At 51.8% G+C, this 27478-nt stretch overlaps 2 protein-coding genes across 10 annotated transcripts; one reads left to right on the forward strand and one right to left on the reverse strand.

Annotated features, from left to right (window-relative positions):
- Nucleotides 1–29: 29 nt before the first annotated feature.
- On the reverse strand, nucleotides 30–23719 carry RTKN (rhotekin). 8 transcript variants are annotated; one of them, XM_034659409.1, is made up of 14 exons: nucleotides 23618–23719; nucleotides 19244–19404; nucleotides 17321–17440; nucleotides 6429–6628; nucleotides 4613–4674; nucleotides 4453–4506; nucleotides 4237–4354; nucleotides 3810–4019; nucleotides 2973–3067; nucleotides 2762–2868; nucleotides 2397–2525; nucleotides 1581–1749; nucleotides 1316–1420; nucleotides 35–739 (listed from the first exon to the last, which is right to left on the reverse strand). In XM_034659409.1, exons 3-14 carry the CDS (start codon nucleotides 17378–17380, stop codon nucleotides 405–407), a joined length of 1644 nt encoding a protein of 547 aa, XP_034515300.1. In that variant the 5' UTR covers nucleotides 17381–17440; nucleotides 19244–19404; nucleotides 23618–23719; the 3' UTR covers nucleotides 35–404. The 8 variants fall into 8 exon arrangements, with proteins under 8 accessions (XP_034515301.1, XP_002921522.1, XP_034515300.1 ...); XM_019802010.2 differs by lacking the exons at nucleotides 17321–17440; nucleotides 19244–19404; nucleotides 23618–23719 and adding exons at nucleotides 12484–12901; nucleotides 13262–13401; XM_034659410.1 differs by lacking the exons at nucleotides 3810–4019; nucleotides 17321–17440; nucleotides 19244–19404; nucleotides 23618–23719 and adding exons at nucleotides 3689–3757; nucleotides 14539–14993 and having other exon boundaries at nucleotides 30–739.
- Nucleotides 23720–23815: 96 nt separating this feature from the next.
- Nucleotides 23816–27349, forward strand: INO80B (INO80 complex subunit B). Of its 2 annotated transcripts, none has more exons than XM_011227765.3 (5): nucleotides 23816–23980; nucleotides 24193–24400; nucleotides 24617–24735; nucleotides 24903–25072; nucleotides 26727–27349. In XM_011227765.3, exons 1-5 carry the CDS (start codon nucleotides 23923–23925, stop codon nucleotides 27255–27257), a joined length of 1086 nt encoding a protein of 361 aa, XP_011226067.1. In that variant the 5' UTR covers nucleotides 23816–23922; the 3' UTR covers nucleotides 27258–27349. The 2 variants fall into 2 exon arrangements, with proteins under 2 accessions (XP_011226067.1, XP_002921520.1); XM_002921474.4 differs by having other exon boundaries at nucleotides 24208–24400.
- The last annotated feature ends 129 nt before the right edge of the window (nucleotides 27350–27478 follow it).

The following is a 27478-nucleotide window of genomic DNA, read 5'->3' on the forward strand; positions in this document are numbered from 1 at the left end:
ACCAAGCAGAGAGGCAACCCGTCCTCAATCACCAGGTGAGGGCTGCCGTTAAATAACTTTAATGGTTGATGTGAGAGTCATGAGGGAGGTGCACTCCCTCCCAAGGCTCTTCAGTGCCATCCTCAAAGCTGGTTAGTGCAGGGAGGTAGGGCAGGATTGGTTCCAGTTTTCTCCCAGGAAGGGTTTAGGGGGTCCCAGCCAGTCCCAGGAATGAGCCCCTCAGCACCTTGGCAACCACAGCTGAAGAAGGGCTTCTGCTCCCCCTCCCAAGCCTCCCCCCAGTCCAGCAGAGGAAGGGGAGGCCAAGCTGGCCAACCTGCTCCTGACAGCGCCACGTCCAGATCCCAACTGCACACAGGTCATCTTTTCTGCTGGCCAGATCCTGTTGCCAGCACCTTTCTCTCTCATACTGGTGACTGGAGCCAAGTGCGGGGAGGGCCTTTGTTGAAGAGGCCTCTGGACCGTGGGGATCGCTGCTGGGGGAGAGGGGCAACCGAGCGGGGAGCCCCAGGGGAGTGGTCTGGGGGGACAGCGTCCAAGGAGAATGTTCGGGGTCGCCCCCAGGGCATGGGGTGGGTCCGAGCTGGGGCTGGGGCCACTGAGGCAGATGAGCAGGGGTTAGGCAGGGCAGGCTGTTCTGTAAACATTGCTAGCCAGGGTGGGGGTGTCTCCAGCCTTGTGCCCTCCCGCTGGGCCAGGATGTCTGTCACTGCTGCGATGTCATCCAGCGGCTCAATAGCTGTGACACCAGGAAGGGGTTGAGGGGAGGGGCCAGTCAGGGCCCAGGCCCACCCAGCCCTGATCATCACCTGTCACTGTAATAGGAGGAAAGCAAAGCCCGGATCTCAGCTGAGATTGTGTTATCCTGCAGGAGAAGCCCCTCACCTGGGCCCCCTGGAGCCACGGGCTCTGATAAGACTATGGGATATGGGGTGCAGGGGGGACGGAGATGAGGGGGTGGGCAAAAGTGGGTGAAAAAAATTAAGAAAGAAGAGGAAACTGAAAGCAATGCCAGGCAAGTGAAGGGTCAGAGGAAGAGACAGGAATCCGCATGCAGAAAGGGAAACAGAGAAGAAGAAATTAGGAAAGAAATCCATGAAATGAATCTGGCTCTTTGGGGGTCTGTTTGGAACTGTGGTGGAGATGGCTCTAAGAAGAGCTGGAGAAGAGAAACAGATACAACAGGACTGAGAGGGCCTTGGGTCCCCAGAGCTCTGCCTCAGCCTATTGCTTTCTCTCTGTTTCCATTATCTGGGCTCCCCTGAAGCCCCCAACCCCACTTCCCATCAGGTTCCCAGAGTGTACTTTCACTCACCCATCTCGTGGTACAAGGACCCCTGCTTGGCCAGTACTTGGGGTGGTTTCCGGGGAGCGGGGGTTTCAATCTTCATGATTTCATCACAGCACTGCTTCCACTGGCCTGAAGGGAGAGCAATTACTGGGGTGGGCGGAGAAAGACCGAGAGGGCCAGGCCATCCCCTCCCCTGCTACGTTCCGTTCCACACTTTCTGGAAATAGAGGCCTTTGATAAAAATGAACCCCATCCCTCCCCAAGATTCAAACCAGCCCCTTCCTCTTACTCATATCAAAGAAAAGCTGCCACAGAGCCTCCATCCAGCTGTGCAGGGCTCCTCGACTCTCTGTCTGAAGGGTGTGTGTCACCTCGTCCTCCCCATACCGGTTACTGATGGTCAGCATGAAGGGCCGGCCTGCAGTCTGGTCCAGCTCACCTGCCCGCACTCGAGTCTCCTGCAGGGGAAAGAAGGGGTCTGCTTCCACCTTCACCTTGGTCACAGAAGTCAGCAGTGATCTCAGGCAGAGGAGAGCCCTGCTTAGGAGTTGCTGGTTGGGTCTCTCATTTGCCTCCTATTGAGCAGAGCAGGAAGGAATGGCAGGAAAGGAATGGGAATGAGACAGCGCCCTCAGTCAGGAAAGAGCAGCAGACAGAGACAGGCCAAGAGGGACTGAGTAAGGCACAGAAGGCACGGAGGGGGGCAGGAATGCCGAGGCCTAATGTCCCTCAGTACTGTCGTAAAAGTCATCAGGAAAGCCAGCAAAAGGGTCGGAATTCAAGAGGGGTCATTGGACTTGGGTTGGGACAGAAAGCCGCAAAAGGGTGAAGATGCAGACTGGAATCTGAGGGAAAAGGCGTAAAGAGGATGAGAATCCTAAACTGGCCGCAAGACCCTCTGGGACTTGGCAGGGGCTGAAACTGGTGATTAGAAGAGCCTTTTCCAGTGACGCTCATAAGAACATTCTGGGCCCTGAAGCTGAGTGTGGTGCTGTTAGGAGCAGGAGGCTAGACTTCCATCTATCTGCACCCCCCCTCCTGGGACCTGAGGGAGATGCTCCTGGGCCCTGGCACCTGGTAGCTTCACCACCAAGGGACCCATCACCTTGTTGATGGCAATAGTAAACAACGGCTCTTCCCCAGTGTCTGCGTCTTCGGGTTGCCGGTAACAGAAGAGGCTTGTGCCTTTCAGGACTCCATGCACTCGCGCCCAGTCCTGTAGCTCCCCAGCTTGCTGCATAAATGACTCAAGGTTTCCTGGGGGAATCACACCCCCAACACCCTTCTTCCCACTCCCCCACTGACAGTCTGCTCCTTTCTGCCCACCCTCGTGTCTGATCCTCCTGTCTTCTTGCCATAACCCTCCTTCCTCCACCCAGATCTTGAGTTTTCAATAGTCCTTTGGTGCCTAAATGATCCAACTCTCCTTTGCCTCCTCCACATTCCCTTCTACACCTCAGGGCCCCTCACCTGCACCCTGAGGGTACCATTTGCAGTAGGCTGAGTCATGCAGAGAGGCTGAGCCACCAGGCGGCAACACACGCTACCATAAAGGGGAAGCCAGGCGGGGTTCTCCTCTGGGGGACAGGAAGTGCAGGGTAAGGGTGGGGAACGAGAAGGAACCATCCAACAACCCCTCTTCTCACTGTCCAGTATCCCCTCCTCTCCATAACGTACTCACCATGGCTGGCAAGGGTGAGGTCGTGTGTGCGGAACCCATCTTGCACTGCCGCCAGGGTGAGCGTGGTGTGAGCCAAGAGGTGGTAACGAGGGCCACTGCAGGACAGACAGAGAAGTGGGCCTCAGCCCAGCGATGGGCATCCTAGACCGCAGGAGCTCTGAGGGCGGAGCAGATCTGCCCCATTGTTCAGGCTGTCCCACAGCAAACTAGCTTGCCTTCCCCACAGGGGTGAGAACACTGACCAGCTCCTGCTAAGTGCCACGTCCTGTGCTTTAAACATGTTATCCCACTGTATTCCCAGAACAGCCTTGGGAGGTCGGCATTATTTCGTCAATAGATGAGACAGCTTGAGGCTTAGAGAAGTCAAGAAATTTGCCCATAATTTATAGTTGGTAGTGGTGGAAGTGGAATTTGACCTCCTGACTGTCTCCAAAGGCAGCAAAGTCACTGCCCTAGAGCTTCTCAAACTGCTTCTCAGAGACCCAGTGTTTCCACTAGGTACTTCCAGGCGCCAGTAGGGCAGCCCTGCAGGACCCAGGGTACTTTGCTCCAACCAGGGCACTCTGTTCTATCCACATAAGAGGCATTTGCTGCTGCAAAAAACCGAAGACCCGAGAACTTAGCTCTCCCTGCATTCCTTCTGGTCCTCTCGGGGGACCTGGGCCCAGCCCAGGGCATAGGCCAGGGTGCCTCCCAGCTGTGCGGCCGCTGCTTACTCATGTAGGATGCACGCCGTGGCAGCAGCGCAAAACGGGCTTGCATGCTCAACGCAGTTCAGAAGCCACCTGTGGCCAGGATAGACACAGCTGAGGACAGTGGGGGGATGTAGGGCCTTACCCCACAGCTGGGGTGGGGAGCAAAATGGGACTGCTCCCCGAACCCCCAGCATTCTCCAGCGATGCTCGGACACGCCTCCCTGAGGAGCGGCCTAGGGAGCTGCTGAGTTTGGTGGCAAGCCTCTTGGGGGCTCCAGCCAGGGCCCCCTCCTCTTCCATGCAGGCCCCATACAGCTCCAGTCGCAGCTCAAAGTCTGGCCCTGCCTCGGTGCTACAAGAGTGTGGGAGGAAGAGAGGAGGCTGGTCCTGGGGAAGTTGCGGGGGGGGGGGGCACNGAGGTGGGAGGGGTTGGAGGATGGATGTGGTGCCAGTACAGGACAGCTCCCCAGGGAAGGCCCCTCCTCTTCCCCTGCAGCTCCATCGGAGGACTGCAGCCAGGACTGCAGCGGAGGGGAGAAAGGAGGGAGCCACAAGGCCGAGGCACTCACAAGAGCACGTTGTTCTGAAAGGAGATGTCTGTGAGGGTCCTGTCCACCAGGATCATCTCTGTGTCCTGAATGTGTTCCCCTAACTGCAGCAGCAGGAAAACAGCCCAGCGGTGCAGGTCTGGGGACAGAGGCCCAAACTGGTAAAGACAGTGCCCCACAAGAACCTCCAACCTCAGGTTACTCCCCGCAATTTGTCCCAGCATGTGTAGAACTCACCGCCTTTGTTCTTGAAATATTCTGTGTCCTTCCACATGAGTGGAATCCGGAGGTCTGAGGGGTAGAGGGGCAGGAAGAGACGTTGAGACAGAGCAGGAGTTCTTGTGATTGGGCAAGGAGTGCCAGGGGCTGGGGGGTGGGGGGGTGCTGTGCTTCTTACCGGAGATGCAGACGCGGCCTCGGCAAGGGGAGCGCTCAGTAGGCGGCCCACTGTCAGAAGGCCTGTGGGCAAATCACAATATCCTGGCCTGGCCTCTAGACATTACTCCCCCCTCCCCCCGTTCTGGTTCCCAAGGGCTCTAGGACACCTCCAGCCCAGGGCCTAGCCCCCAGGTCCCCAGCCAGGCTGACAGGGCAGGGCTGAGGGACTGTTACAGCTGTCAGTGGAACCCAGGGGTTCTCTGGGCTTGGGTCACTAGAAGCACATTAGCTCACAGGCAGTACCAGCTCCAGGCTCCTCCCCCTCCAAGCACCCTCTCGGACCATCTCCCCCAGACCCCTGCCAGGCACAAGTGAGGCTTGAGGGAACAGGTGCCTGCAGAAAGACTCCTTTTCAAGGGCTCTTCTCCACTAAACCCCAAACTTGGAGGAGTTCACAGGCTTTCATTTAACAACAGAGGAGGCTGTTCGTCACCATCTTATCACTTCTTTGCTATAGCAGAATACTGGGTCAGTCAGAAAATCAAGAACCCAAATAAAGAACATCCGTGTTCCATTTGCCACAAACCTCTCTCTTCCCTCCCCCTCAGCTTTGATTTCTCCTCTACCGTCCCTAGGTCGGCTGAGCCTTCCCAGTACCCCAAGTTCCTCAGCCCCCACTGCAGGGCCCCAGACACCTGGCCTTTCTGCCCTCCCCACCCATCAGCAGGACTCACCAAGCATGTGTCTCTCCTAAGGTGACAGTCAGTTTAGCCATACAAATTCATAATGTCACTAATGTAATTAGCAACTTAGGGCCTTAAGCTAAATGATGTGGCACTGATGGCAGTGCGTTTAGTTGTCAGTGATTTGGGGTGTACTTCACCCCACACTGCCTAGACTGTGTGGGGACTTGGGCAGGGCAGAGCCTGTTGATGGCTGCCTCTCAGGAGACAGCACATTCACACTAGGACCTGCCCCCCTGTCTGCTCGCCCGTTAGCTTTGGGGGGAAGCCACAGAGCTGATTATCTGCCTTCCGCTGGGGGCTTCACGGGTGAGTTCTGGAGGGCTCTTGGCCACCTCTCCTTGTGGCAGCCTTCATGGCAGAGCTGGGATGGGCATCATGCCAGTGAGCAGCTGGGACGTTCTCCCCACTAAGCCTTGTGAAGTCAAGCAGGCTTACTTTGCCAGAAGCCAGTTTTCCAAATGATCCGTTTACCAAAAGTGGCCAATTCTCAGAATGATAAACTTGCCGGGTATTTTCTCGACATTTTGGTTTTACTAGAGCATCGCCTCAGCCATTTCACTGCAGCTCTGTCAGATCGGCAGCATCGAATGTCAGCGTAGCTGGTGCTTCACATCCAAAAGCTGACCCCTTTTAAAATACGTGATCTAATTTATGTGAATGGGTAGGCGTTCCCTTAAACATTTTTCTATTATTTCCTTCCTCAAGCACTGCTCGTGATGGTGAACCTCAGGTACGCAACACTCAGTTTGCGGTAAATTGGCCATCTGGTGAACTGACTTCAAGAAAATTAGCTTTCCAGAAGCCAGCCAGCCCGCCTCATCAGATCACAGGCAGGGCCTAGCAAATTAGCACTTTTACAGGATAACCCCTTAGCCTGCCAGCTTCCCCAGATACGATGGCTTTCCTGAGTCCAGCCCTAGCTACTCACTCGTGCAACTCTGGGCAGCACAGTGTGGTGATAAAAGACCAAGGGGTCTCCCAGGCTTCTGACAAGGCTTCGTGGGGAAGTCATCTTCAGGGTGACCCATGCTCCAAACACACGCGCCCCGCACCACTATGCCCATGAGGCCTCGCTTCCCCCGCGCTCACCGGCGGCCGCTCTTCCCCAGCACCTGCGCCTCCTTCCGCCGCTGCAGCTCGCCCATGTAGCTGAGGATGCGGCTGTTGCACACCAGCAGGCTCTTGGTGGCTTCCAGAGCCTGTTCCCTCTGGGAGCAGGCCGCCAGCAGCTTGCAGGCCCCTTCCCTCATCCGGATCTCATGGTCCAGCTTTCTCTGCAACTCTGTGTCCTAGACACAGTGGGGAAAAGGATGAGAAGGAAATGTCAGCTGGGGACAGGCTGAAGCACCCTCCAGTCACCAAGTGGGCTGCGTCCCAGGAGAAATGAAGAAACTTATGTTTCAGGCAACTCAACCTCAGCTGCCCAATAATAACCAGAGAAGCTTTGTGAAAATAGATGTCCTCGTGCATTTGACAGTAGGAGTATAAATTCCTTCAGCTGCTTCTGAGCACAATTTGGAAAAATCTATGAAAACTAGAAATTCACATATCCTCTGATCCAGCTAGTCAATATCTAGGCGTTTATCCTACAAATAGAGTTACACATGGGAGCAAAGCCATATTCATCACAACATTGTTTTAAAACACCGATTAAAAGTCCTTCACTCAGGCATTGTTTAAGTAAGTTACAGCATTTCCTTGGAATATGGAATATTGCAGACATCAAAGACTGAGGTAGACATATATATGCACATATGAAATAATCTTCAAAAGATATGAAGTGAGGGGGCTCCTGGGGGCTCAGTCCGTTAAACATCAGTCTCTTGATTCTGGCTCAGGTCATGATCTGAGGGTTCTGAGATTGAGCCCTGTGTCAGGCTCTGTGCTCAGTGAGGAGTTCGCTTGGGATTCTCCCTCAGTCCTTCCCCCTGCTTGTGCTTGCACATGCCTCGCTCGCTCTCTCTCACACGCTGACTCCTCTCAAAAAAAAAAAAATATGTATCTATATTGCACAAATGGTAGCATGCTGTAATACTGTTCTACTGTCTTTTCTCACTTCATATATATGTGCATAAAATAGAGGTTGTGGGCCTGGGTCCCAGGAATGGAAAACAGACTTATACTACTTTTTAAAAAAATATATACCCTTCTTTACTACTGTACTATTGGAAACTGTTACCCCCCCCCTTTTTTGGAGAGAGAGAGAGAGAATCTCAAGCAGGCTCACACCCAATGGGGACCCTGATGTGGGGCTCGATCTCATAACCCTGAGATCATGACCTGAGCCAGAATCAAGAATCGGATGCTTAACCAACTGAGCCACTCAGGCACCCCTTGTGTTACCTTTTTAAAAAACTAAATCTTCTCAGTTAAATGCACACACACACACACACACACACGTACACACACATTACCAGGCTCTACTTCAGACTTGCAGAATAAGAATCTCTAAGAATAAAGTGGGTACATTTTTTTTTTAATTCCTCAAGTGATTCTGAGGTGTAGCCAGGGTTGAGAACCACCAACTAAAGAAAATGGACAAGATAGTAAAGACCATCCTGGGTTACCCAAAGACTCAAGTGATGGGGGGGGGGAATCTAGTTGACAAAGGACATGTGAAGAAGGAGCATACCCCCTACAGAGTTCACCCATACTTCACAGAACCCTCTACACACTCCAAATCAGGGGCTCTGCCACCTGCTGTCCCTCCGAGCTTGGGAAGCTGAGGACAGAGGCAAGGATTGGGGATGGGAAGGTAGATAGGGCAGGAGATCAGGAGTGAGAGGCTAAATTGGCTGTGCATAAGTGTGGGGGGGTAGGTACTGAGAGAGGCACCAGGATTCTCAAGAACATTCGCTCAGAAGGAGCCCTGGAGGTCTTGACAGAGAGCGGAGGGTGAGAGCACTGGTTTGACATAAAACGAACCTGGGTCTAGGTCAGTCCTGCCAGTCTTGAGAAGCTGGGAAGAAACTTATTTAAAATTTACTCAACCTTGCGAAGACTTAGTTTCTCCATCTATAAAATGAGGTTGGAAATAGTCCGCACATGCTAGGGTTGTGAGGACTCAGTAACCAGGAATGTCAAGCACTTAGCACAGTGCCCAGCACACAGTACCCACGAATGGTGAGGATGCTTTTTTTAAATGATGCTACTTTGACGGAAGTAGCATTTACCAACACACCCTGGAGCATCCCTGCGCTGTCTGAGGGTCTGCATTTAAAATCCAGCTGGGCGGTGAGAGATGCAGACACTAATGGCTGCCCCATAAGTGCCCTGTCATGGCATCCACACACTCACAGGAGACAGACCCCGTTTGCTTCTGGCTGAGGTGACAGGGAAGGCTTCAGAGAAGAGGAGGAAGACTGAACTGCATTACAGTGTGAGATCAGTTGAGAGAAAGCGAGGTGGAGGCACCAGGCTGGAAGAGGGGTGTGAATGGGATCACCTAAAACCTGTCTTCTCCCTCACACCAGCTCTCACACTGTGCACTTGCTTCTGTCCCTGGTGGCTCCAACCTTCAAGTCTCCAAGACCCAAACACCCTAAATTCCTGCTTTCAAAAGCCTTGTCCAGACTCCCTGCACACTCTTCCTTCACAATTTATTTCCTGGGCCACCACCAGTCTAGGCCTGACTTTCATCACCCCTCTCCCACAGTTTTTATTCCTGACCCTTCAGAAGTAGGCCAACTAAGTCCCAATGCCCCCTCCACCAGGAAGCCCTCCCATACTACACAGCTCCCGCCGCCCCACTCCCCCAGCCTCTCAGTCTGTCTGCACCAGAGTCCCACCTCTGCTAAGCTTTCCTGCTTGCCATCCCCCATCCCATTCAGCATCCAGCTTCCGCCACAAACACCAGCCGCGGATGAGAGAAGGGGGGAGGGTGGGGACAGAGGAGCGTTCTCAAGCCCTCTCCTGGCTAGTCTCTTTGTCTGGGCCCCAGCACTCACGGATCCTTCCCTAGCCCTGTCCATTGCGCTTGAGGCACCAACGCTGGCGGCGCTCTGGGTCCGGGGAGCGGCAAGTGCCTCCGCCCACCCCTGGCGCTCAGGGCGCTGGTGACATCAGCTCCCAACTGCCGCGAGAGCAGTCAAGGGGCTCCAGGGTGCAGGCGGTCCTTCCCTGTGCCTGGCGGGGTTAGGCTCCAGGGCTCGGGGCAGTGGAACCACGAGACCTAGTCGTGTGCAACATTGCCTCCTGGAGCTCCCACGTCGCCCTGGAAAGGGCTTTGGCCTTGGTGCCACTAGAGCTGCAGGAGGCCGGAGTCCCCTCCAGCTTTGCGGTTGCCCTCCAAGGTGACCCCTTGCCCAGGAGCATGGGGGAGGGAGGAGTGTGTATAAGTTGGAAAAACTGGGCCGTAGAAAAGTCTCTGGGCTCAGCCTGGATGAGCCGAACAACACTGCTACCACCCCCACCCCACTCTGGCCCCCAATCCACTCTCCCACTGTTCCAGGGAGGAGAGGGCCCTAGAAATCCTGGCTTCCACCCTTTGGGCAGAGCATCCCAGGAATCCTGGCACTGTTTCTTGATCCCTGTGCTTTGTCCCCATCTCGCCACCCCAGGGATAGCTTCTGGTCCCCACCCACCCCACCCACAAACCCCTTTCTCCTGAAGTAGGCAGTGTACCAGACTCTCCTGGGAAAGAGCCCGGAGTTGGATGTCAGCAGGACCTGGGTCAAGGCCCAAGGGGCTGAAGGAGGATGAGTCATGGGCAGAAGCCAGCACACATTAGGCCCTCTGTGGATGTCTTTTCCTGTCCCTCCCTCCCATTCTTTTCTATCCTTGACTTACTGCTCTGCTTCTCATCACCTCTGTTCCCTTCAGAATCTCCACTGGGGCTAAATCCAAATCCTGGCTTGGGAATTTGACTAGCTGTGAGAACTCAGACTCTGGAGACTGTTTGTAAACTGAGGAGTGTACCACCTCCTTCATAGTATTGTTTGAGAATTAAATGAGAAAGTCTAATTGCTACCTTGCCCCAGCACATATTCAAAAACAACCTTTCTCTCACTCCCACCTTCCCTTTACTTGCAGTTTAAGTTGCTTCCTCCAGAAAGTCTTCTTGGATTTACTTTGCCATGACTATCTCTCTGCCAATCTCTGAAATATCGATGGACCTCTCTCTTGAGTGGGGAGTGGGGGTAGGGGACTGCTAAGTTTCGTGGAGAAAGAACACAGCACCTTCAGCCTGTACCCTAGCTGAAGGAGAGGTTAACAAAGTGAAATCTAAGCCTCCTTCTCTGGACAGACCTCCCATGAAGAAAAATTACATGGGGAAGGTGGGGGCACAGGAGAGCAGAGAGGATGCTGAATTTAAACATTTAAATACCCAGACCAGCTCTGTTCAATATCTCCTGCAATGATGAAAATGTTCCATAGCCATCTTGAAATGTGGCTCGAGCAACCAAGGAATTGTCTATTTCATTTTAAGTCACTAAATTACACATTTAAGTAGCCACATGTAACTAGCAACACCGATGGTGCAGAGGAAGAGACTGTATCCCATGTGCAATACCGGACTACAGGTCGTATCAGAGTCCCAACCGGCTCACTGAGCACCTTTCCGCGTGTTAGAAAAAGGTAACCCTCTCTAGGCAGACAAGTTAGATAAAGGTGGCCCCTCCTGATATAGCCCGAAACCCGGCTGGGACTCCTGCCTCTGGCTGGCACCCCTGTGAAGGAAACAACCTGCACAATTTGTGCCAAGGACATGCTGAGAAAGACTGCGGAGTCCACGTCTGGCTAGCTGGTCAAGAGTGCCGGGACTGACTCGCAGTGTCTGCTAAGGTCCAGGGAGTGGGGGCCGGGGCTGAGAGGGCAACACTGGCAATAAATTGCCATTCCTGATCTGGACTCTTTACAGTCCCACCTCCGACCTTCCGCAGCAGCAAACTCTTGCCTCACCCAGGAGGTGACTTCCATAGCTCCCTTCACCTCCCCCATCTCAGTAAATGGCCACACCACCCAGCTGCTTAACCACACACCTGGGAATCACCCCAGAGCTCTCTCTTTGCCATGAGGCAAATCCATCCATGCCCAGTCCTCACAGCCGATCCATCAACAAGCCCTGTTGGATCTACCACTATCATTTGGAATCCACCCCCTTCTCTGTCTCCACCATGAACATTTTCAACCACACCACCAGGTTCACTCCCCTAAGGCCATAACCACTTCCTATCTGGTGGTCTTCTGTGACCTCTCTTGTCAACTCTCCTCTCTCCCACCCCTGCCCCCTGCCTGCCTAGCCTATTCACCACAGAAGCCATTATGTTAAAACACTAAATGGGTCCTTCCCCTGCTTAAAACTCTTGGGTAGGCCAACATCACACCTAGAGTAAAAGGCCTTGCCTAAGGCCTTAATCCGGGCTCTGCCCATGATCTCAGCCCCAACTCCTATGTTCCAGCCACACTGGAACTGGGACACATCCTCATTTAAGAGCCTCTGCCCTTGCTATGCCCTCCAGCTGGAAAGCCCTTCCTCCAGTCTTCACATATCTTCATATCTTTCTGGTCTCAGCTCATGATCTCATCACAGAGGCCTTCTCTGACCTCCACACTGATCACTGCCTTCCCTACCTGATGTGTGTTACATCACCATTTTTATCATCACTTCACTATGGGAGATGATATCTGTGTTTGCGTGTTTATTGTGTTCCCCCAGTTGAATGGGCCTTTCCTGTCTGGTTCACTGAGGTATCCCATGGTCTAGAAATGGGAGGTGTTCAAAGTGTTTAAGAATAAATAAATGAATAAACAGCTCCCTGCCATCTCCAGGGCCACCAGATCCTTACACCTGTCACAGAGTCCCCTTCCCCTTCTCTAGCAAGGCCACATCCTTCCTGCAAACCTCTCTTACACTGAAGTCTTTTCTTCCCACACCTAAAAGACCCCTCAGCCCCAAAACACACATCCACACCCACCCACAGAGCTTTCAGAAATAGGCGTAAAGACCCTTTTACCAACGTAATGCGCTGGTTGGCGGAACTGAGCGTAGGTCCGCACACAGCACTTAACACAAGGCATACAGGACCACCTGTCCCTCTCCCCACTTTGAGCCCTCCCACCCCAGCCCGGGCAGGACTGGACAGGGCACACACTGAGGCTGGGTTGCATGCAAGGAGGTGCACTCCGGGGATAGGGGTGTTACCTCCAGGCTGAGCGCCATCTGCCGAATGTAGAGCATATTCAGGTCCTCCAGGATGTGCAATCTGTCCTGCATCTCTGTGCCCCCAGTTCCCCTTCCCTTGTGGACCCCTCCAGAGGGGGGGTGCTGGGCAGGCACTGCGCTGCTCCACAATTCCTCCTCCCGCTGCTCCCCTGGTCTTGAAAGAGGTGGGCAGAGGGCAGAGGCTGCCCCTGTCCCTGTGCGCTCCTGTTACACCCCTCTGGCTGCTGTGACAAACCTTCCTTGCCTACCACTGTTCCAGGGCCCTGCTGGGAGCCAGGCATGGGAGGAAAGGAAAGCGAGGTGAGAATGAGCAGGGTCCCAGGAAGAGAGGCCAGCTGCAGAGGGGGCTCTGGGCACAGAGCGTCCAGTCTTGTTTTGGTGGCAGCTGTTCTCCCAGCTGTGGAAGAAAAAGGCCCTTTCATTCCGACTCTGGCCCCTCCCCAGCCCCCGCCCACATCCCTGGCCTGGTGGACAGAGAATCTGTGTGCGGGTAGGGCGTGAGGGGCAGGCACAGCTGGAAGGGGGCAGGGAGGGGACGCCTCACGCAGGTTTTACAGAGTTGTGGGGTTTGGCAGGAGGTCGGAGCTTTCCGAGAGGGGTTCTCACTCTCTAAAGAAGAGGGATGGAGCTGAGGACTTGTGGGGTGAGAGTGAGCCCAGGGACCGGGACAAAGGGGTAAATTCGGCCCAACCCCCAGGGCCACCTCTTCCAATTTGGGGCCCTAATCCAGCCCGCCCCACCCTGGGCTCACAATTACCTCGCTTTTCCAGCAGAAGGGAGGTGTGGGAGGGAGAAAGGCAGGGGTGTGCCTGCTGCTGCTGCCCCCGCTCCCCTCTGCGGGCCCCTTCCCTTCCAGACAGGAAACCGATTCCCAGCCAGCTGCAGCTTTGCCACCCCCCCCCCAAACCCGGGCCCACGGAGTCACACTCCCCTCGGCGGCCGGCTGGCCCTGCGACTCCGCCCCGGCTCCTCTGCTCCGGCCCCGCAGGCCCGACTTACCCCGGGGGCGGCCCCAGCCCACAGGCCCCTCCTCCTGGTCCCCGGGCCTCGCTTCTCCCTCCCCCACGCTGGCCCCGCACCGGGTTGCTGGTAAGGGACCCGACTAAGCCCCTCTCCCCCAGGTCCTCTAGCTTCTGAGTCAGAAAACGCCCGGGACACCAGGACGTAGATGTGAAAGGGCCTTTGTTCTGGGCCGGCTGGGGGGTAAAGGGCAGAAGCCAGGCCTGGAATCCCGGCCCGGAGGGAGAGGGGGGCGGGAGGAAGGCCCCCTCACTTAACGCTTTTCTGACCCAGCAGGGTAGGAGAGCTGGCCTCAGGGACAGCCTTTTTGCTGTCGCTACTTGCCCTCTCAGTCCTAGCCCAGGCCCACACCTTTCAGCAACTCCCGAGTCTCTACTGGGAGTAACAGGTAGGGCTCGGACCCGGGCGAGGGTAGAGCGGTGGGCCGGGGGTAGGAAACTGTCAGACTAAAGGCGGGACTACAAAGTTTTGGTGTGGTAAATAACCCAAATCGTTAAAAGGGACCCCCCCACACACACACTCCCAGCCCTTCAGGGGCACAGAGGAGCAGCTGGGGAGGGCTTCAGCGAAATGGTCAGACGTGGCCTAGAAGTCCAGTTGAGGATGAACGCTGTCGCAGACGGCTGAGACCGTCTGGGGAAGAAGCGGGCGCCCCGGCCGAGTCTGAGCGGTCTGGCGCCCGTCCACCTGCCCACCGCCCTTTGCCGGGGGATGCCCGGGAGGGGCCGGGTCCAGGCATATTTTGGGAATCGAGCCTGCGGACCCTTACGCTGAAGCCAACCCGGAGTTTTTCCAGGCAGGGGCAGGTTATCGCAACTGGTCAGGGAGTGTCTGAACTTTCTGAGAGGGGTCCGATGAACTTTCTGACGGTCCGCGCCTCACTTTTGAAGTCAACAACAACCGGTTTGTACCCGAACCGCGGCGTCTCCGCCCCTCGGCGTGCGCGCGGGCGGGGGCGGGGGGCCGAGACAGCTAGGGCTGCGGGAGCCGGGAAGGCAGGGACGCGGGTCTCACCTCCGGCGGGTCGCTGAAGAGGCTGAGTCGGAAGCGGCCGCGTTTGAACTCCATCTCCAGGGCGGAGCCCCTGGCCACGGTGACCCGACTCCGGTGGTTTCGCGAGAACATGCTGACGGCCCCGCACCTTTACCTGCTCGGTGCGTTCCCTGAGCCGCCTGGCTGTGTCTGGTCTCGTCCGCTTCTGTCCCTCGACACCCGCCCGCCAGTCCGGCCGGGAATCTCCCCGCAGCCCGGTTCCCAAACTCCGCCCCCGGAGACGACACCTGGGCCGGGCAGGGCGCGGCACCCTCCTTCTCCACCCCCACCAAAGGCCCGGCCGGCCCGCCAGTCCCGAGGCACCAAGCAGGCCCGGCCCGACAACCCAACAGCCAAGCACCCTACACCTCTCGAGCACTGCGGGGGCACACCATCCGGTCGCGTCCCAGTCTCAGGCGCCTTACCTGGGCAAGGGGCGGGCCCAGGGAAGCCCCGCCCCACAAGCCACCCCCCACCTGGCAAGCCCCACTCCCGGCGCCCGGAAAATCCCTTGGCCACAGAGATAGCCGCGTGGCACACTGCGGTTCTGGCTGGGCCCCGCGCCCAGTTGCACCCCTAAGCAGCTTCCGAAGTGATCATTTCAACTTCCTGAAGTCCCAAATGTCCCTTCTTCGTCCCCCTCCCGCTTTAAGTTCCCCACTCACTGCTACCGGCCCATCCACCCAATTCGTCGGTCTATGCTTAAGCACGTCCAGGAATCCCGTTCTGTCACTTACTAACCGTGGAGCCTTGACCCAGTCATTGAACCTTCTGAGCTTCAGTTTTCTCATCGGTTCAATTGGGGGATATAGTGATCTCCATTCTTCAGGTTGCTATGAGGATTACATACGAGCATGGGTGTAAAATGCCCAGCATAGTGCCTCACATAAAACAAGTGCCCCGTAAGTGGAGCTATAAAGATAAAGACGCAGGTGCAGCACCTTGTGCCCTTGGATGGGGCACAGGTGACCTCAGCTCCCTGGACCCAGACCTTAAGTGCCTTAAGAGGGTGAGTTGGTAATTGACCTCAATACTGACTATTTTTCAACTGCTGCTGGATGGCCAAGACAAGATTACCACTCAGTTTGTGCACAAAAGGGGGCTCTCCTCACCCCTACAGAGCCTAGTGAGAGAGAAGGATTAGCTTGCTGACCACACTGGGGAGTCTTTTGCGGACTCCAGAACTTACTGGAGAGAACTGAGAGAGAGTGAAGCTCCTTCATAGCAGATGGGCTGGAGCCAGGGAAATGCATTAGAGATGATAGAATTGTTCTGCTATGGCAAATTACTCCGTGTTCTAAACAACCTGACTTAAAATTACTTCAGCAAAAGGGGAAATTTATTGTCTTAAGGAACTAAAATGTCCTGAGGTCAGGCTTTAGATTGGCTTGACCCAGGCATCCCGTGTCACAAGGATCCTGTCTCTACCCTTCATCTAGCTCTACTTGGCTCCATGTTGCCTTCACTCTCCACAGCGCATCGTTGCCAAAAATTCTGGGTCTATACTTTTTCAGGGGAAAAGATAGCACCTGTTTCCTGAACCTCCTAAACATGTCTTGGATACACTATGGGCCATCTGGGATCTTCTATCCAAACTTTGTAGCCAGAAGGGTGGCCTGACCTGAACCAATCACTATGGCTAGGGGGAATTCTGTGTGCCAGCCAACCAGGCCTGGGTCACTTGGCCATTCCTGAAGACAAGCTGGCACCTACTGAGCTGGGAGAGGAGGGAAGGGAGAGGTAGTTTCCCAAAAACTGTTTCGGTACTACCACCAGAAGGTGAGGGAATGGATGCTGGACAGGAGGGACAGCAAACAGCCTCGACATTCAAAAACTGCATGGAGAAGGGAGTTCTGGTCCGGAGGAAAGGCAGATCAAAAAATTTTATAAAATCTTGGCCTCTGAGATAAACTTCAAAGGATGGGTGAGGAGGAGGAAGGAGAAAGGCATTGTTTCTTTTCTCTTCCTTTCTTCTTATTTTTTTATTTTTTAAAAGATTTTACTTATTTGAAAGACAGAGAGTGAGCGAGAAAGAGAGAGAGAGCACAAGCTGGAGGGAGGGGCAGAGGGAGAGAAAGAAGCAGGTTCCCGCTGAGCAGGGAGCCCAATGCGGGCTCAATGGGGGCTTCACCCCAGGACCCTGGGATCATGACCTGAGCCAACCTGAGCCCAAGGCAGCTGCTTAACCGACTGAGCCACTCAGGTGCCCCTCTTTCTTTCTTTTCAGTAAACTCTACCCCCAAAATGGGGCTTAAACTCACAAAGCCAAGATGAAGAGTCACATGCTCGACTGAGCCAGCCAGACGCTCTGGAATTGTTTTGTTTTTTAATTATTATTAACATATAATGTATTATATGTTTCAGGGGTACGGGTCTGTGATTCATCAGTCTTACACAATACACAGCGCTCCCCACAACACATACCCTCCCCAATGTCCATCAGCCAGCCACCCATCCCTCCCACCCCCCTCCAGCCCTGGAACTGTTAATTCTTCAAATATCTATTGTCACTTCTCTTAACTGTAAGCTTCCTAGGGAGGAGCAGTCTGTCCTGTCTACTGCTTTATGCCCAGTGTCTGGCACATAGGAAGTACTCAGTCAACCATCAGTGAAGTAAATGAACACAGGAAATGCCTCAAGGAAACATGAAGATCTCAGAGCACCTGACTGGGATGAGCCCTGCTGTTGGAGTAAAACGGTTCATTTCAAACACTTGGTTTTTTAGCAACAGAATTTTTTTTTCTTTTTCCAAATGAAATCTTACCTGGAATATGTGAAATAGAACCAGCTGCTGTGATGGAAGCAGGGCTGGAGCTTCATGCATTGTCCTCTCCACAGGTCCTCAGCAGTGGCCCACAGCCTCTCGGGAATGGTTTGGAAGCCCCTGACAAGAGGTAGGAGAATGGAATGCATTCAGAAATGAAACAGAGCTCAAATCCTGTCTGAGAATTTGGACTCCGTGTGACTGAAGATTTGCAAAAGAAGCCGCACAGCTAGAGTTGTATTTTAGAGATTACAATCTGGCATTTTACATAAATCAATTGGAAGAGGGTGTGACTGGGGTCAGGGAAGCCAGCTGACACTGTTCATGACTGAGAGTGGAGAAACAAGGGTCAACAGTTCTGTGGATTTAATTATTTTTAAAATTAAATTCCTTTTTGAAGACACACATACAGTTTTAAAAAACACACTCCTAATTGTACCATTTAAAAATAATATAAAGTAAAAAAATGAGAATAAAGGCATGCCTTCCCTACCATCAAAGAAAAACACTGAGACATTTGGTGCCATGGTGTACTGAAGGCCCACGGGGACTCATAAGAGACAATTGCTGAATTTTCCAGAACTGTGCATTCCAGGTGTTAAGCCCAGCTTTAATTAAAAATTAAATCTAAGGCCCCACAATTAGGGGCGTCTGGGTGGCTCAGTCATTAAGTGGCTGACTTTGGCTCAGGTCATGATCCCAGCATTCTGGGTTTGAGCCCCGCATTGGGCTCCCTGTTCAGTGGGAAGCCTGTTCTCCCTCTCCCACTCCCCCTGCTTATGTTCCCTCTCTCGCTGCCTCTCTCTCTGTCAGATAAATAAGTAAAATCTTAAAAAATAAAAAATAAATAAAACCCCACAATTTTATTAAAGCAAAGGTGATAAATACTCAAAGCTCATCACTTCCTGATTATTTCACTGTGTTTTCCAATTATCTCTTGAGGTGATTTGCTTCAATAGTATCTGTATAGTGGAAATGCTATGTAACGGTGAGCTATTGCGTATCTCTTCCTCAGTTCTGTGTTCCATCATGTCACCCTAGAAATTGGGTATGGTGCGCTCTCGGCCTTAGCACCATCTTCTTGGAAACCTTTGCGCTATGAGAGCTAAGTGGAGGAAGAAGCGAATGTGCAGGCTAAAGCATAAAAAAAGAAAGATGAGGCAGAGGTCTAAGTAAACCGCTAGCTTGTGCCAGAGGCCAGGGACGCTGGTACCAATTGTTGGACTGCATGTCTACTTTCTAGAACTTGATTGAACGGATCTAGACCGTCCATCACCATCTGATCTTAACGACCACCTTTGAGAGACCTGCCTTGTTCATACCAAAACAGTCCCTTTTGGTCCTCTGTCCTGCACCTGTGACTTTCGGGACTAATTCGGTTTTCATTTGTGGCTGAATGTAACACGTGTACAATAAATCACCTCTTCTGCTGTCTTAGCTGAAGGGAAAAAAAAAAAGAAAAAAAGAAATTGGGTATGGTGGGAACAGTTACACAACAGAAACAGGTGAACACTATAAAACAGGGCTTCCCCCCCCCTTTTTCCCCTGGGGGCTTTTGTTAAAAATTTACCAGCATACCACTGGTTTGCTGCATAATCTTTCCAACTTTTTCCTTTTCTTACATATGTATCTCTGTCTCTCCAGCTATGAAGTAGATATTTGGAGAAGGGGTTGTTCGTCACCCAGTGTTCAAATCATCTTCCTGTTTCTGCATGGTCCCCTACTGCGGACAATATTGGTAGGCTGAGGCTCTACCCTCTTTATGGCAGCTGGAGAAGGTCATTCATCCTCTCTCCCACTTCTTCACAGCCCAGGGGTAAGCACTTGGCCTAGGCCAACCAACTGGAATGCTCCCAACTGGACTTTGAATTTTGAACAAGTGAAAACAAGACCCAGGGAGAGTTTATGATATAATCATTGTACCTGCAGTCCTTGAGGGGCGGGTGGCTATGCCAGCAGGGAAATCCTCAACAGCAGGTTACTGTGGTGTGACTGGTGTAGCCTCCGTGTAACCTCAGCCGCATGTTCCTACTTCCTGGCCTCTCTTGGTTGAGTCATACAGTATTCATCAATGGATACTAAGCCTGGTGGATGGAGGTTTGATGGGGAACAGGATATTAGAGTAGTTTCAGAGTATTTCCCCAGAAAATAGCTCATTAATTACAAAAATGAAAGTGGTAACTGTACAGTGGGGAAAACGCAGACACCGTCTTGCCCAGGAGATCACAGCGGGCGTCATCAGCGGCGCCTCCTGATGGGATACACTGAGAAGAACGCAGCAGAGTCTTTTGTGTGTAGTACTCCTGCCAACAACTGAGTCAAGACATGAGCAAACACCAGATGGATCCAGGTTGAGGGACATCCTAAGGAATCAAAGGCCTGTACTCTTTTTTTTTTTTTTTTTAAGATTTTATTTTTAAGTAATCTCTACACCCAATGTGGGGCTCGAACTTCCAACCCTGAGATCAGGAGTCACATACTCGGGGTGCCTGGGTGGCTCAGTCGTTAAGCGTCTGCCTCCAGCTCAGGGCGTGATCCCAGAGTCCTGGGATCGAGCCCCAGATTGGGCTCCATGCTCCACTGGGAGCCTACTGCTTCCTCTCCCACTCCCCTTGCCCGTGTTCCCTCTCTCACTGGCTGTCTCTCTCTCTCTCTCTCTCTCTGTCAAATAAATGAATACATAAAATCTTAAAAAAAAAAAAAAAAAAGAGTCACATGCTCTGCGGATTGAGCCAGCCAGGTGCTCCCAAAGGCCTGAACTTCCTAAAACTGTCAAGGTCATGAAAGATAGGGAAACAGTGAGTAAATGTTCCAGATTAAAGCAGATCAAAGAGACATGATAAGGGAAAGTACTGCATGATTCTGGGTTTGGGTCCTGGGCTAGAGGGGAAAAGAAGACATTGGGCAGCTAGTGAACTTGAACAGGGTCTGTGGGTTGGATGGTCATGCTCTATCAATGTTAATTTCCTGATTGGGAGGGTTGCACAAAGGTTCTAGAACAGAGTACTTGTTTTGAGGAAATACACAGTGATATATTTAGGTGAAATGTCATCATGTCTGCAACTTTGTCTCAGATTGATCAGAAAAGGAATAACAATAATGAGGGGGAGGGGTAATAGTAAATGTTAACAACTGCAGAATCTGATTTTAGGAAGCAAGAGAGTTCTTTGTATTCTTCCTGCAACTTTTCTGTATGTTTGCAATTATTTCAAAATAAAATATATTTTAAAAATAAGGCTAAGAATTCTTTCAGGAGAAAAAAATTCTTCCTTTTAGCCTACAAACATGCTCAAATCTCTTCCATTCTAAACAAAGCAAAAACAAAACAAAACAAAATAATGAAGCCAGTGGCTACTTGCTGTCCCCGCTTCCTCCCTGCTGGGCATCAGGATGTTGGGGAAACACCACTGGGCCTGGTGTCAGGAAGCCTCTGTTGGAAGCTGGCTCTGCCACTCCCTAACTATGTGACTTTGGCCAAATCGCTTAACCTCTCTGAGTCTCAGTTTCTTCATGATAGTATCTCCCTTATGGAGCTGCCATGGGGGTCAAGGGAGAGAAGGGATATGAAAGCCGGTTATAAGCTATAATGGGTTTGACAAACACTAACTGCAGGCGATCCCTCACTTGAACTCCAGACGATACAGCACTATTGCCTTCACACCCCACTAGACTGCATCCTCATCTCGGAGCTCAGACTGCCCTCTTCAGGCCAGTACAGAACTGACCGTAGCCTCTGTCTGATGATACTCTATGCCCTTGGGCGCCCTTCTCGCCTCTCCCTTGACTTCCTCTTCTCAACCCTGCCTGGCCGCTCTGCCTGCCTGTCCAGGACAGCTGCTCACTCAGGTCTGTTCCTGGTCCTTTCCTCATCGTCCGTTTGTTCTGGAATGTCTCATCTATTCCCATACCTTGGGGGGCACCTCTGTCACTGCGCCAATGATGCCCCTACTCACACCTTTGGCACTGGCTTCTCCGGTCAGCATTCCAACCATGCAGGCACCTCAAATTCACCTTGGGCAACACTGACTTGCTTCTGTTCCTATGTTCTCTTTCTTATTTAAAACACAACACTCCCTCTAAATACTTGGGCTAGAAATACAAAAGTCATTTTTTATTATTGTCATTTGCTTATTGAACATCCACTATTTCCAGATACTAGGTGCTTTGCATTCTTGATTTGCTTTTTTCCTTGAAAGAGCCCTCTATAGTAGATCCTACTTCATTCCATCTTTCGAGGCTGAAATCTAGGGTTCAGAGAGCTTAAATGACTTTTGAGTTCAAGGTTATACAGCTAATAAATAGTGGAACTGGATTTTTATAATAGGCTTGTCTGACTCCCAAGTTCATTCTGTTAATCTTTTTTTTTTTTTAAAGATTTTATTTGTTTATTTAACAGAGAGAGAGACAGCCAGCGAGAGAGGGAACACAAGCAGGGGGAGTGGGAGAGGAAGAAGCAGGCTCCCAGCGGAAGAGCCTGACATGGGGCTCTATCCGAGAACTCTGGGATCACGCCCTGAGCCGAAGGCAGACGCTTAATGACTGAGCCACTCAGGCGCCCCCATTCTGTTACTATAAATCATTATATAACATTGACTTCTTCCTGAATTCCCACATATAATTTCATTGATTCCTTTTAATTTTGTCAACGAAATGTCTCGTGAATCAGTTCTTTTTTTGTTCACTGATGCTACCTTTTTCAGACACCTATTTAAATATATGTACACAGTGGTACATTTTTCTAATTATAAATGTCATATACACTGGCTGTTAAGAAAATTCATTACAGATCTAGATAGTGGAAGTTCCCCAAACCCAACTTCTTTTTTTTAAGTAGGCTCCACGCCCAGCATGGGGTTTGAACTCAGGAACCCAAGATCAAGAGTCACATGCTCCAATGACTGAGACAGCCAGGGGCCCCTCCCCAACCCCAGCTTCTAAAGATAACCACATTAAGGTGTAGTATATATGTATATATATATTTTTTTTAATTTATTTGACAGAGAGACAGCCAGCGAGAGAGGGAACACAAGCAGGGGGAGTGGGAGAGGAAGAAGCAGGCTCATAGCAGAGGAGCCTGACGTGGGTCGATCCCACAACGCCGGGATCACGCCCTGAGCCGAAGGCAGACGCTTAACCGCTGTGCCACCCAGGCGCCCCTAGGTGTAGTATATATTCCTCAATTTTCTTCCTGTGTATATAGAACATATTACACTTTTTAAATGGGATCACATCATACTGAAACTCACCTTTCTTATTTCATATATCAGCACATACAGATCTACCTCATTTTTGTTCTTTTTTTATTCCCCCAGAGAGAAAGAGAGAGCATGCACTCGTTTGAGCAGGGGGGCTGGGCAGAGAGAGAGAGAGAGAGAGAGAGAATCCCAATCACGCTTCACTTCCAGGACGGAGTCTACGAGGGGCTCCATTACATGACTCTGAGATCATGACCTGAACCAGAGTCAAACCCTTAACCAACTGAGCCACCCAGGACCCCCATCTTTCTTTTTCTTTTTTTTTTTAAGATTTATTTATTTATTTTAGAAGCGAGAGAGGGAGTACAAGTGCGAGGGGCAGAGGGAGAGGGAGACTCTCCAGCAGACTCTGCCCTAAGCACCATGTGGTGGGGGGCAGGCACGCACACCAGGATCCAAGATCCCAACGTGAGCCAAAGCAAGTGTCCCACGCTTAACCCAGGCACCCCACCCCCTTCTTTAATTAGGTAAAATCGATACATGTTTTACACAAAGTTCAAAAGGCATAAAGGTGTATATTATGAAAAATAGTCTCCCTTCACCCTTGTTCCCCAGTCACCCACCAGAAATGATGTCACTAGCTTCTTGGGTAGCATTCAGAGGCCTCACTTCTTTGAAGAGCAGCACAGCTGCCCATTGTATGGATGTACCCAAATCCATTAACCAAATTATTCTGGTGTTTCATTAGAGGGGCACTCAGATTGTTTCCAATGCTATTACCCACAGGATCTAAATTCCATGTCAACCTTACCAATTACTTATCACTGTTAACTTTTGTTAGCAATATAGTGTTCCAGATTGTATCGATGCACCATAATTCATTAATCCATTTCTCTAGTGATGAGAATTTAGGCTTAAATACCGTTTGCCCTGCTCCTAGGGCACTTGTACTACTAAGCACTTCGGCCATTTTGGCCGCAGCGTAGTTCCTTAGGTACTCCTACCCTGCACTGTGAGCTCCTCAAAAGCAGGGAAAGTGTTCATATCCGTCTTTGTATCCTCATAGCCTAAACCCCGAATTTGGTCCAGAGTATACACTCACCACGTTTGAGTGCAATAATAATTGAATCACCCGCGCTGAGCTCTGGAATCGAGCGCGGGGAGGTGGAGCGAGGGGAAAGCCGAGCCCTTTTGAGCTGTCCCGGCCTCAGAGGGCCCGGAACCATTTTTAGAAGCCTCATTGTTTCTCAGGGAGGGTTTTAGCCTCAGCGCGTGCCCCGCACAAGCATGGTTGTTACGCACCGGAAGTAGCCTGTTATTTTGCAGGAGTCGGTTTTTCCGCAGGGCGGAAAAGGCCTGTCAGCATGTGTCCCTACAATTTCCAGCCCCCTTTCCTTGCAGGACCCCATGAGTAAGCTGTGGCGGCGCGGGAGCACCTCTGGGGCTATGGAAGCCCCTGAACACGGTAAGCGGGGGTCGATAAAGCAAGTTAGGCGTTCGCAGAAGAGTCCCCTTTTTGCTCATCCGAGCCTCCGGGGTACCTCGCCACAGGTGGGAAGGAGAAAGGCGGGGCTGTTGTTATGGTAACAGCGTGTACCGCGGGAAGAGTGGAGCCCCTCGAGGTACTGGGTTCTTAAAGGCTCTCCCTGCCCCGCTCTTGTCGTACACCGTTGACAGGCTCTCCTTACGCAGGGGAAGCGCTGGAATTGAGTCTGGCGGGTGCCCACGGCCATGGAGTGCACAAGAAAAAGCACAAGAAGCACAAGAAAAAACACAAGAAGAAACACCATCAGGAAGAGGAGGCTGGACCAACGCAGCCATCACCTGCTAAGCCCCAACTTAAACTCAAGATCAAACTGGGTGGGCAGGTCCTGGGCACCAAGAGGTGAGGCCAAGAAAGCCAAGGTTTTACTTGGGGAACTTTAGGAGCAGGCAGAGATAGAAGGAGAAGCTGGCTGGGCTTTCCAGTAGACAGAGAATGGACACTGACTTCAGGGCCCAGGTGAAGGCAGAACCCAAGAGGGTGTAGGGGAATGCTGGTTGTAGCTACCAGGCAGGAGGAGAGAACTGCTCAGCTTACACAGTGGTTGCTTCTCTGCAGTGTTCCTACTTTCACTGTGATCCCTGAGGGTCCTCGCTCACCCTCTCCCCTTATGGTTGTGGACAATGAAGAGGAACCTATGGAAGGAGTCCCCCTTGAGCAGTACCGTGCCTGGCTGGGTGAGAAGAATCTGGAATTGGGGAAACTGGGTTTCTCATTATACCTGGTTAAAGGAAGAGGGTTGGTTCTGAGGAGGGTAAGAATTCTGAGTGTCTCATTATTAACTTGGCCAAATTAGGGTTCCCCAACTGAACAATACTTTTAGCTCTCCAACTTTGCTTTCCAGATGAAGACAGTAATCTGTCCCCTTCCCCACTTCGGGACCTGTCAGGGGGCTTAGGGGGTCAAGAGGAGGAGGAGGAACAAAGGTGGCTGGATGCCCTGGAGAAGGGGGAGCTCGATGACAATGGAGATCTCAAGAAGGAGATCAATGAGCGGCTGCTCACTGCTCGACAGGTAAGTTGGTTCATTCTTTGTTCACTGGCTAAATATATATTGAGATCTTCCTATGTCCCAAGAATGTTGCTAGACAGTGGGGATATCAATGGTGAAAAAAAGGAGAAGGTTTCTGTTTTCATGGAGCTGGTATTCTTATGTGTGTGAATGTGTGTGTTGGGGGGAGAGGGGTAAGTAAATAAATAATTTGGAAAAGTACGGTTTATAACCAAAAATAGGGTGATGAAATAGAAAGTGGTGGGAAGAGACAATATTAGATAGGGAACGAAGGGAAGACCTCCCTGACAAGGTTACATTTCCAATACCAGAGTAGCTTTTCAGGCAGAAGACCAGCAGGTGCAAAGATCCTGGGAGTGGAACTTGCCTAGTAGTGGTCAAGGAGAAAAATAAGTGTGATTAAAGCATGGAAGGATTGTATGCAAGAAAGTGATATATTTGATTTATATTTAAGTAGATTACTTTGGCTTCTTAGTAGAGGTAAGGAGCAGAAGCAAGACCTGCCAGGAAGCTATTGAAGTAGTCAGGTGAGAGACAGTGGTGGCTTGAACCACGGTGAAGTTGTGGAGATGGAGGAAATCAGATGGATTCTGGATATTTTTGAAATAGATACTTGTGGGGAGTCAGGGAGTGGGCAGAAAAGAGGAATCAAGGGTAACCCTGAGTTTTGGGCTTGAGCAGTTACCCAATTGATGCTATCCACTGAGATGAAAAGATTTTTTTTTTTCAGGAGAAACTTTATTCAAATCTTGTGTCAAATTAGAGTACTTCCAAAATCAAACAGAATATTAGTCAAATGTTAAACTAGACAGACAAAGCAAAGCTTCAGAAACAAAACAAAAAATCTGAAGGAGTTACTGCTAACAAAGTCATCCCCCTAAGTAGCATCATATACTTGTCATAAACCTGTAATTTTCTATTTTAATTTAAACACTATATTCAAAAGAAACAAAAATAGTTTTGTTTGTTTGAAATTTGTGTAATGTGTTAGCAAATTGTTTAGCAAAATAAATCCTCCTAACTGATTAGGAACATAACACATTTAAAGGGAGAAGAAAGATCCCAGATCCATATATGCAGCAACACCACTGTAAATACACTGCATAGTCACCCTGAGATCTATTTTGTTTTCAGTGCGTATCAAAGTTTTCAAAAATGACAGCTTCTAGTGACCACATGCTCTCGATTTGCTCAGATGCTCTGTCGATCTGGGTGAGATGCCACTTGTTTAGCAGCTTCTGCCACATCTATGGATCCACTGTTAAATCTCTATCACCTCTAGACCCCCTTTCTTCAATTGTAGTATCATCCGATGACATGAAGTAAATAAAGATCCTTTCCCACTGTTTGGAATGAGATGAAAAGACTTAAAACAGAAAAACAAACAAAAAACACCTCTAGAGAGGTGGTAAACAGAGTTTGGTACTCAGGGCAGGCAGGAAACATTAATGTTTTTCTTCTTTAGAGTCAAGGATCTAAAGATGAAAGTCTGGAGATCTGGGAGGAGGCAGTACTAAGGCACCTGGAGAGGGTGCTCATTCCACCCCTTCTCTCAAGGCCAGCGCTCCTCAAGACCCTGCTTTCCAGATCCCCACTTTCCCGTCCCCTCGTTTGGGCAGATCTCCCCTCTCTGACACCACTCGGTCTTTCTCCCCAGCGAGCTCTGCTGCAGAAGGCGCGGAGTCAGCCTTCCCCGATGCTGCCGCTCCCGGTGGCTGGGGGCTGCCCGGCCCCGGCCCTCACCGAGGAGATGCTGCTGAAGCGCGAGGAGAGGGCGCGAAAGAGACGGCTGCAGGCGGCTCGGCGGGCGGAGGAGCACAAGAACCAGACTATCGAGCGCCTCACCAAGACGGCGGCGCCCAGCGGGCGGGGAGGCCGAGGCGCAGCGCGGGGCGAACGACGGGGAGGGCGGGCTGTAGCCCCGGCCCCCATGGTGCGCTACAGCAGCGGGGCGCAGGGTTCCACCCTTTCCTTCCCACCTGGCGTGCCCGCCCCTGCGCCAGTGTCTCAGCGCCCCTCCCCATCTGGCCCTCCTCCTCGATGCTCTGTCCCCGGGTGCCCACACCCGCGCCGCTACGCCTGTTCCCGCACCGGCCAGGCGCTCTGCAGCCTTCAGTGCTACCGCATCAACCTGCAGATGCGGCTTGGGGGGCCCGAAGGCCCTGCATCCCCCCTTTTGGCTACTTAAGGCTCTGACCGAACCCGGACTTTGTGCCCTCTCCCCTTCCCCGTTTTCATTATTTTCCCCACCCTATTATTAAATTTCATCTGGTGCCTCGACTTGTACAGAGTTGGGGAAATGGGGTATGGCAGGCCAATGCCCCGTACACACACTTTGTCCTCACGGAAGATTATGTCGACACCTGGGAAACGGCCACTAGGCCGCAAGAAGACTTGGGCGGACTTTTG

The sequence above is a fragment of the Ailuropoda melanoleuca genome, chromosome 4 (assembly GCF_002007445.2).
Source record: "Ailuropoda melanoleuca isolate Jingjing chromosome 4, ASM200744v2, whole genome shotgun sequence".
NCBI classification, from domain to species: Eukaryota; Metazoa; Chordata; class Mammalia; order Carnivora; family Ursidae; genus Ailuropoda; species Ailuropoda melanoleuca.

Coding starts and splice junctions, on each gene's coding strand:
- RTKN (XM_002921476.4), bottom strand. CDS start 14,649: ATGTTCTCGCGAAACCACCGGAGTCGGGTCACCGTGGCCAGGGGCTCC. Junction 6,629..14,538: donor TCTTCAGCGACCCGCCGGAG/GTGAGACCCGCG, acceptor CACTGTGTCTAG/GACACAGAGTTGCAGAGAAA. Junction 3,068..3,809: donor CTCCCCACCCCAGCTGTGGG/GTAAGGCCCTAC, acceptor TCTGTCCTGCAG/TGGCCCTCGTTACCACCTCT.
- INO80B (XM_011227765.3), top strand. CDS start 23,923: ATGAGTAAGCTGTGGCGGCGCGGGAGCACCTCTGGGGCTATGGAAGCC. Junction 23,981..24,192: donor TATGGAAGCCCCTGAACACG/GTAAGCGGGGGT, acceptor CACCGTTGACAG/GCTCTCCTTACGCAGGGGAA. Junction 24,736..24,902: donor GCAGTACCGTGCCTGGCTGG/GTGAGAAGAATC, acceptor TTTGCTTTCCAG/ATGAAGACAGTAATCTGTCC.